The 9,901-nt window shown below is 35.2% G+C and overlaps 1 protein-coding gene across 1 annotated transcript in view; it reads right to left on the bottom strand.

Moving 5' to 3' along the window:
* Positions 1-2,098: 2,098 nt before the first annotated feature.
* Positions 2,099-9,901, bottom strand: part of LOC129221150 (ornithine decarboxylase-like) — a gene marked incomplete in the record, with an annotated part of 9,953 nt that continues 2,150 nt past the window's right edge. Inside the window, 8 exon segments of the mRNA XM_054855595.1 lie at positions 2,099-2,471; positions 4,715-4,935; positions 5,904-6,016; positions 6,602-6,716; positions 6,718-6,768; positions 6,889-7,054; positions 8,016-8,150; positions 8,247-8,419. Coding sequence (XP_054711570.1) covers positions 2,336-2,471; positions 4,715-4,935; positions 5,904-6,016; positions 6,602-6,716; positions 6,718-6,768; positions 6,889-7,054; positions 8,016-8,150; positions 8,247-8,419 — 1,110 coding nt within the window.

The following is a 9,901-nucleotide window of genomic DNA, read 5'->3' as shown; positions in this document are numbered from 1 at the left end:
TTATGAGCTTTTTAGATCCATGTTCGAAGGCTTTCCTCAACTCAATACAGTATTTAGTGTATCATCTCAACTCCCTGTCGATAGCGACAATTGTTGTATTGTTGACTTTCTTTGCTTTTCGTGATTGTTCAAGGCTTTTCTCAAGTCAAATCTTGAAGTAAGATTTTTGCACAAGATTGGCAAATAATACATGATTTGGCTGATGATTTTCCATTTAAACGGAACTTTAATGTAATTAATGGTTTTTAGTATTATTTATGCTGATTGAACACTTACTCATTATCCAAACAACCAGCAGATCGCCAAAATTTTTGCAGAAAGATTTCCGTAGATGATGCATTTGGCAGTTTTTTCAACGTTGCTGTTTTTGAAGCCGAAGATTACGTCATAATGTTTCTCAGCTTTCACCATGTAAACAAAATATCGCCAATCAAAGAATTTTCAAAAGACTTTTTTTACTGTGTTAAATAATCCAGCAACTAAATTAGGCAAATCCATAAACAGCACAAAAACTTCCATTAATTTTCCTTTTTGCACAATTTCAAACAATAACCAAATTTTATTACTTATTTCTGTAACATTTCGGATGAAACTGTTTAGCGCCATTTTATGGTGACCAAAAATATCTCAGCATCTGGCGACGATATCTCTGTAACGAAAATTAATATCATATCGTTTTACAAAGTAAGGAAAGAATGGGGGAGCATCATCGAAGGTACCCCGAAACGACTTTCGCAAATTCGGTAAAATCGCACCAAGAGCAACAATGATTGAAATTTCCCGAAATAACTAAAGCAAGTATAAGGGGATTACGAGCGCAGCTACTTTTTTTTTAATCACTTCGTACTTCATTAGCCATACAGAGAAGGTTTTAGACTCCATGTTAAAAAGAAAGTATCAACAGATTAATCTTTTTAAACATGAGAAGATTAATTTCATGTTTTTTAAATTTGTATATGCTTAAATATAGTGCTTTCGTTTCTAAATCAATACTACTTTGTTCTTTATACTTATTGCTATTTTAGTTTTATGGGTAAGGAAGAAACTCGATTTCTAATCACGTCAAAAAGATGTGTTTTAAATTCTTTCATTTAAAACAGAAAACAAAAGCAAGTAACGATTTTTTCTAATAATTATTACTGACCCAGGCAACGCCGGGTATTTTTGCTAGTTCATTATATGTTGATTGTTTAAAGTCATTCACCGCTTTCCCAAATAGAGCGTTTTGTTTTCTCCAAGACTGGACATCACTGGGGCGAGTACTCAGTTCTGCCTTTCTCCTCAGTCTGTCTCTCTTAGCTTTCATTGCTGTTAAGTCATCAATCCAAAAAGACCTATATTTCTTTTGCCTACCTCTAGGGATAGATTTCTTAGAGCATTTCACAATAATATATCTTTTACTTTTGTAGATACCATTAGGGGATAAGGAAAAATCAAGGTTGCCATGGCTAAGATCATTTTCTAACATTGAAGTTTAGAGAGGCCAATTTGCCTTCTTAAAGTTCCAGGAGGTCTTTGATTGAGAGAACGGCCTCTGTACAGCCCTGGGTATTTCGATTTCCGCCAGTACCTGCCTGTGCCCTGAACCAGGGTCACACAGAACTGTACGTTTAGTAAAGTTAAAGAGATCAGCAGTAACCCTCAATAGATCTGGGTTGTAACCCTTACCATTATAGTGTAGATAAGTATTTCTAATAAATAATACTATCTAAATAGTCAAACATAGAGACGGAAAAATTTACGAATCTATCGATACTTGGTTCGATCGTCAGTTCATTGGCGTTTGGGAGAAGTAACTCAGACATAAATACATACATAGATAGATACATACGCTCAGTTTTTCATAAGATACAATGCTCTTTCTTTATGTACTGGTATTTTCGAAATAAATTTCCAATTCGTTCATTTTTAATTCAGGTCAGTTATCCTAACTATTTCACTTTGCCTCACATTCTCCTAAATGTCTTTTTTTTTTTTTTTTTTTGCATTAAGCAAAAGAGTCGTGAGGCGTGCTGGGACCAAGCATTGGAAAATATTAATTTACCATATTTAAATTGTGTTTCCGATTGTGTGTGTGAAAGTATTGAAGAAACAAGAATAAAAAAATAAACTCCAACTTTATTACCAACGATAAAAATGCATTATGAAGAAGGGAGTAATAACGTTAAGAGCTAAAATACTGTTTTCCACTCATCACCACCCCTGCTAGGTCGTATTTCGAATGCGGCCAACTCTACATCTTTCTAACGATCCTTTTCCACCTTGAACCGGATTAAGTATAAAATGGACGAAAGTAATAGTAGCATTGAAATGAAATGAAAGTTCGTGCCGGTCTTCATCCCTTGCGGAAGAGATCGTCGTTTGAATCATCGTGGCAGATGTAGTCTTGGATCTTGATGAAGGCCTTCATCTGTTTAGGGCCCAAGTTGCGGCAGAACTCCTCGAAGGGTGGAAGAGTGTGTTCTTTGGGTCTGTTAAAGAAAAAGTAACATTTATTTGGGAAGAAAAATAGCATGCAGAAGAATTCAATGATTTAAAAACTTCCAATTTCTAAGTCAATATGTTATTTGTTGAGAAAAAAGGTTGGACATATAACCATGTCCATTAAGTTCAAAGTTAGAGATATTATTGATAAATTTTTTTTTTTTTTTTTGCTTTCGTGAATAATAATCTTGTCTTGCCAGTTCTTACAAAGAAACTTTCTTCCATTTAATATGAAATATTCAACAATTTGAAACCTCGTGGAAAAGTAAATTTGAACGACTGGATGGAAACAACCTAATTAGATAGAAGTGATTCGTTAATAACAATTTTTGTTGAAACATATTTATCAAATTGCATGTTTCAGTTTGAGAATATGTTCTAAAAATATGATTTATAGGTTATATCCGTGTAAAGCATTCACACTCAACAATGGGAATTCAAAAATCCTTTTTTTTTTCAGCTTGAGTTTTCGGAAAACAGTCACAATATGAACTGTTTAGTTTTTCGCCGTCAGTTGCGAAAAAAAATCTTTAAAATGATGCCTTACTTGTGAGATTTGATGAAGTATTAAGGAAGTTATGTCATACTCACAAAAATACACCCTTGAGAAATAATATATATGAATAAGGTATTATGTCCGTAAGTACACTGGTGTCCAAAAGTTAAGCATAATTGTTATTAATGTGAGTAATGGGAGAAATATATATCGAAGTAGGTGGAAACGTGATATGCGAGTGCAACACGGTTACAAAATAAGGAAACTACTCAAAAAAAACGGTAATATTTACTTTTATCATCCCAAAAAATAGTTAAAATGAAAATTAGCCATATGAGGAGTTTACTCTTTGCACAAAATTTTTCTTTAAAAGATGATGCTGAAGTTCAATAGTGTGTATGGCCACCTCTGAGTGCCAGGCACGCTGCACAACGATTACCCATACTTTCTATGAGTTGGTGGATGAGTTGTGGGCTTAAACAGTTCCAAGCATGCTGGAGAGCTCTTTTTAGCTCCGGAGCGGAGCTTGGCGGGTGCGAAATGGCTGCAAGTTGTCTCCCGAGCATATCCCAGACATGCTCGATAGGGTTCAGATCAAGGTAGTTCGCAGGCCACGTCATTCGTTGGATATTTTCTGATTCGAGGAAGTCATCGACCACAGCTGTTCGGTGACATGGCGCGTTATCGTCCAAGAATATGGATTCAGGACCAACAGCACCTCGAAACAAGCGAACATAAGGCTCAAGAACCTCGTCTCTGTATCTTTGACCAGTGACTGAGCCTGTTTCAAAAATATGGAGGTCGGTGCGGCCATCCAATATTAATGCCATGCCCGCCCACACCATTACTCCTGCTGACGCAAAGTGATGTATTTCTCTTATGTTTTACGGTTGGAAACGAGTTTTCTTTTTTCTCCAGATTGTTACCTAAAGAGAATCACTCTGTAGAGTAAAGCGGGACTCATCACTGAACATCACATTAGCCCACTGTCCCAGACTCCAATGCCGATGTTGCAAGCTCCAGTTTAAACGAGCTCGTTTATGCACTGATGTGAGAAGAATTCAAACTGCTGATCTTCTGGCATACAGACCGACATGACTGAGTCTCCTGTAAACAGTTTGCCTCGAAATTGTTATTCCTATGTCGGCACTGAGCGCCGAACCCAGTTCTCTGGCACAGCTGTCCCTATGACGTCGTGCAGAAATTGCCAGAAAACGATCTTGGCTTGCGGTTGTGACTCTTGGTCGACCTGGTACTGGTCGGCGGGTAACATCTCCCGTATTTGAAAACATCTGCCACAGTCTCGAGATCACACACTGAGGCACATTAAGAATACGAGACACTTCAGTTTGTGATCGTCCAGATTCTAGCATTCCAACTATTCTTCCTTTCGCAAACATGTCCAATTGGCGTCTTTGTGCCATTATTAGTTCTGTTTCACCAGATCCAATGTTTCTTGGTACAGCAATTGCATGAAACGAGCCTGAACTCTAAAGCGTGCGAGCTGTTTTATCCACATTCCGAAACGCGCACCTAATTCGCGCATGACATCATCGACTGTACTATTTTGCATAAATATATTGTTTCTTCTTCAACCAATGAATCTCCATAAGTAACTTTATATAATTTTACGAAAATTTACAGATTTTTCTCGCATTTTATGAATTATGCTTAACTTTTGGACACCAGTGTATATCTTTATGGGCAAGAAATGAATATAAAGCTGCTACTTACTTGGCTTGCGGTGGGAAGATGTATTGCGTAGGTGGTGCTGGGAATCCATTGAAAGTAGTAGTAAGGGATTGTGTGTAAGCGCCCATGTTGTCGAAAGCGATGTACTCTCCAACCTCCATTTCTGGCAAAAGGCAGTCTTCTAGAATGCAGTCCGAACTGCAGCAAGTAGCTCCCCACATTTTGCAGTGGACAATGGGACGCTTGCTCAATATTTTGGGAGTCTAATATTATTGAGAATAAAAAAAAACACTTTGAGTATTTTTTGTATTGAATGAAATTTTAATTTATTTAGTATTTAAAGAAGTATTCTTCAAGATTTTTTTCATAAAAAACCCGACATCACTATCTGTTTTGGAATGCTTAAGAATATGATTTTTCTTTTTTTTCCCCTTGAAAAAATTATTTATAAGTTCGTTTTTCTCACTATCTCTACTAGATTTCTTTATTAATATATTTCTATGGGAGAAGTTACACTACATCATTACCAATTAATAACTTTTCTTTTCTAAAATAAATAAACTAAATATAAAAATTAAAAAAAAAAACTACAACTGAATTTTTAAAGAAAATTCCCTTCAAATTGTAATAATTTTCACAAAATCCACAACAGGTTTAACGCCGTATTTACACTATTAATACATTTAAAAGTTGCGTAGTAAATACGTAAATATTTGCGTCTTATTGCAACCAGGCAGAATTTGATAACGTACTATAGAATTATGCGCATTGGTGTTATATATCACCAACTTTGGGATGGTTTCAGAAATACGTAGACATAAAAATATTTTATTAGTTCAACTCATACAGTATGAAAGGGGGGGGGGGGTTCAAATAAAGTTCTGCCCATTGTCCTCAAAAGTTCATTAGTCACAATTTGGTCCTGCTTCTCACTGCCTCATATCAGTTATCACTTATGATAACAAAAACTGAATTTGAAAGCGATTTGGAGCAAAATGTAAAGAACTAATACTTCGATAGTAGAGCGGTAGAACTCCAAAAAATTTGATTTCATTCTTTTCACTTAAAGGAGTGAAAGTCAATGTCTAGCAGAGTTTTTTAAAGTAGTTCTATAGTTTATTTTAGTTTTTATTTGTTTTTATGTTATGAGAGTTTTCATCATCTTTAAACTTTATTAGTTTAAAAAAAATTATATAGTTCTGAAATATTTCAAGTCTTAAATAAGACTTACCAGCAACGGTAAGATATGGAATCCGTATTTTTCAAATCCATATGCGAAGGAACCATAAACGCCGTCGTTCATGTAGTAGCAATACTTCTTGATTTTCTTTGAGCACATTGAACCTGTAAGTAAAACATTGTGTAAAATAAGTTTGAGTGAAGAGAGTCAGATATTTCGTGTTAAGCGCGAGTCACAAGACATACTGAACAATATTCCAGGATATCATATGTCCGCAAAAATGTGATCACTAACAGCGCCATCAACCGGCATATTTTTCCCCTTCTCCAGACACATTCTCATGGCCTCCAGAATTGCTATGGTTAAATATCAAGTCATTCTGACGAGTAGTTTTTAAATTGGAGAGTTTTCAAATCGGAGTTTTGAGTATAATCACTCAGATAAAGTACTTTAAATCAACGCACTTAAAAATATAAACAATGAATCAAATAGCTTTCAATGTTATAATAAAGTGACACTGCATTAAATCAAGTTTTCAGTCCCTAAGTATCATGTAAAAACAATTAAAGCTTCGTTTCGTTATCTACCAACCTTTTTGACAGGGCCATTAAAGTAGAGTGTTTAAATGGGCTTTTTTTTATAACGAAATATCAATTTGGGTGTTTGTTAGATTTAAGTGTTTAATAATAGAAAAGTTCATATCAATTATCAAGGACTAAAATACATAATACAACAACAAAAGCTCTCACCATTTTGCTCGATGTCGTTTTCTTCATAAATGGTCTTTTTCCCGAGCACCTTAGTGCAGAGTGTGTAGGCTGAGCACACCATGTAGCATCCTGGTTCACCGATCACCCTCACCCCCGCAGCCTTCTGGAAAGTGTTTCTCCAGCCCTTGATGAATGTAGTCACACATCTGTGAATGAAAATAAACAAAGAAGCAAATTATTCCATGCGTCAAAATTAACGGAGTTCTTCAAAACTCTTAAATCATGTATTTCTAGGCGAGGGAACTAATCTGTCCTAACACCCTTACCTTATCAAAGACATCAAAAGTTCCAGAGGCACCAGGAAAGCCACCTCCCAGATCCAATAAATCGAAATTAAATCCCAAAGTCTTGGCGGTGTTGAAAACTTCCCGCGCCATTCCAATGGCTTTCGCAAAGGCTGATGGTTGTTCACACAGGCTGCCCACATGAAAGCTGCAAATGAAATTAAGAATAATATTTTAAAAATTCATAAATTTATTATTCAAAAACGAAACAGTTACAGGAGTTAGTTACATTGTGACCAAGTGTGAAACACATCTACTGGACATTCAATGCATAAAATTTTGTGCAGTTTCTTAATTGTTTGAATAACAAGCGGAAATTTCACTCTTTCACATGCTTTGTAATGTTTAGCAAATTCTACTTTTTCCTGGAGTACTTTTTCAAGTTCTCTTTTAAAAAAATTTCTTTTGCAGATTTGTAATCTTTCAGTACTCTCTTTCAAAATTTACTTCGCGTTTAATTTCACGCATTTCGGTCAACTAGTAATACTGATTTTTAGACTTGTATTGCCTATGACGATAGTTACAATTTTCTATGCCTTGAGATTAGTACCAAAGGTGTGTGCTTGTGCAGTTATAAGTTGCCAACAGAGATCGTTGGTATTTTCTAACTCGATTGCTTTCTCTTTTGCTGTCAGTTAATAAGCATTTATTTAAAAATATACAGCAGTAAAATTTTAGGCAATGATATTCACACAAAAAATGTGTAGATAAAATTATGAATTTTTATAAATAAATTGACGATAAACGACTAATCCTGAGATGTCTGCTCCACGAGAAAGCGCTACCATGTACGCTTGCTATGTTTTGGAAAATGTGTTTGAAATTTCTGACGAAACTGTGTTAATAAAGTGAACAAGGTGTTTTTTTTTTTTTTTTTTTGTCGGAATTGGCAGAATAGTATAAATTTATCCCGATGAAAAGGTACATTTTGCACAAACATTCTGACTTTTTGTCCATCTAAAAGTAAACTTTCTTGATCCTAATGGATTTTTAAGTCTCATCTCACCATCCGAATCTACTAACTGTTTAAATTAAGTTAATTAAGTTCACACGGTGATCTATTACGATTAGTGTTAGTAAGGTAAAACAAGTCAAAGCTTTGTACCTACCTCACTCCCACAACGTTGAGACCTAATCTTTTGGCAAACTGCAAAAGCTGCTCACTGTGTTTCAATTCGCAACCGAATTTGTTGCTCAAAGGAAAACCAGCAGGAACATCTGGAATTTGGATGCGGATAACCAACCTGTAAGAATAGATAAGACGGATTCTTAGTGACTGAAATTGGCTCATTTCTTGTAAAACTATTTGTCATGTTATGTCTATTGCTTACGGATCGTACCTTGCTTGGGGGAACACACGCTTAATCTTGACTAGTTCTTGGTCGCAATCGAATGTCATGAGGTCAATGTTTTCTGATGCTGCGTATCTGAGGAAGGAGTTGGATTTGAATGGATGAGCATAGATGATGTCTGAGGGTTGCGCTCCGGCCGAAAGCACTGCTTGAATCTCGCCCTGCACAAAAGAGGAAAGAATCCTTAAGTTATTTCATTAGAGAAGACAATAATTCAAAGATAAAGCACAAGTCTCCAACATGAAAACAAGTTTTTGTTTGATTGTCATGGCACAATCAATCCGTCACTCCGTCGAATTTCAATGAAATAAGTGTAATAATACTAATCCTTTTCTTTCTTTTCTTTTTGTTTTCGCCAGAAATTTTTGTAAAACTTCAGTTGACCTATTTAAATCAATAACAATCAGTGATCGCCAATGAAATATTTCTCTAAAGGGTATCAAAATAATATAACGGAACAATGAGGAGTGCGACAGGTCTTCGTTGAGTCTCTTTGCAATTTTCTTACTGATTTAATACAATATCTACGGAGTGATCCGGAAATGGGCGTACCCCAGCTTTGTTTGTAACATCATGTAAGTTACGGTAGAATGCTTGTTGTAAACAGATACCTTGAAGTCTTAAGAATCATAAACATCGGCAGAAGATTATCCATGTAGTCATTTAGCTGAATTCTCACCATGTTCTCGCAGATGTTTTTCGTAATTTCGGGATTCTTAGATGTTTTGCCGCACAACATCTGTGAGATCATGGTGCGGAATTCAACTGTGTTACGGCATAGCTGGTGTTCGACCGATGTTTATGAATACTAAGACTTCTAGGTAACTGTAAAACCATAAGTAATTTAATTTTGAAAATAAAAGAGGGGGGGGGGGCATTGACTTCCAGACCACTCAGTACAGTGCTAGTAGACTTTAATGGCGTCGTAAACCCTTGTCTCCTCCTTTTCCTTTCTTTTCGTTTTATTTCATGAAGTACTTAATAACTTAATTGATTGTAATAAACTTGTCCATTGTATCCAACTTTCTTTGAAGAATAATGCACTTGTAAATCGTTTGGTTTTTTAACACGTTTTTACTAAGAACAATCATGCAGAAAATATTTGTTTATTTAAATTCATATAATTTTTAACAAATATTGTAAAGATCCAGAAATTTCAAACGTGTCAATTAGTGAATTCATTCAAGATACTTGAACTGTTAATGGCAAATTTGTTTTAATTTCCTGACATATTTCTGTTTTTATTTTAACTGTCCTGCTGCTATAAATCGATTCGCAATATTTTTGTAATATTTTTGACTGAATCAATAAATGAATTCTATCTCTAAGTGCCATGTAATAGTTCAGTAGAGTTGAAAACAATGCAAAAAAAAGTCGTGAACTCAACTTCTGGTTCCTAAAAGTATATCACTTTAGTATGTAATCTTAGAAACATTCATTCACTAAAAACGAGATTTTTTTCGAACTTCACACAAAACTCAGTCATTAAGTTACAGGTTCTAGTTGTTATGATGCACCTTAAAAATGTGAATGGTAACAGCTTATTCTACGAGAATTTCGTTAGCATATGTTTCAAGCAACATCGTTCGCGCATGTGAGTAGAAATTTTTGAACGGATATTATACATTTTTTTAAAGACTTTA

Source organism: Uloborus diversus, chromosome 4 (genome assembly GCF_026930045.1).
Source record: "Uloborus diversus isolate 005 chromosome 4, Udiv.v.3.1, whole genome shotgun sequence".
NCBI classification, from domain to species: domain Eukaryota; kingdom Metazoa; phylum Arthropoda; class Arachnida; order Araneae; family Uloboridae; genus Uloborus; species Uloborus diversus.
This window is presented reverse-complemented; position numbering and strand designations above follow the sequence as displayed.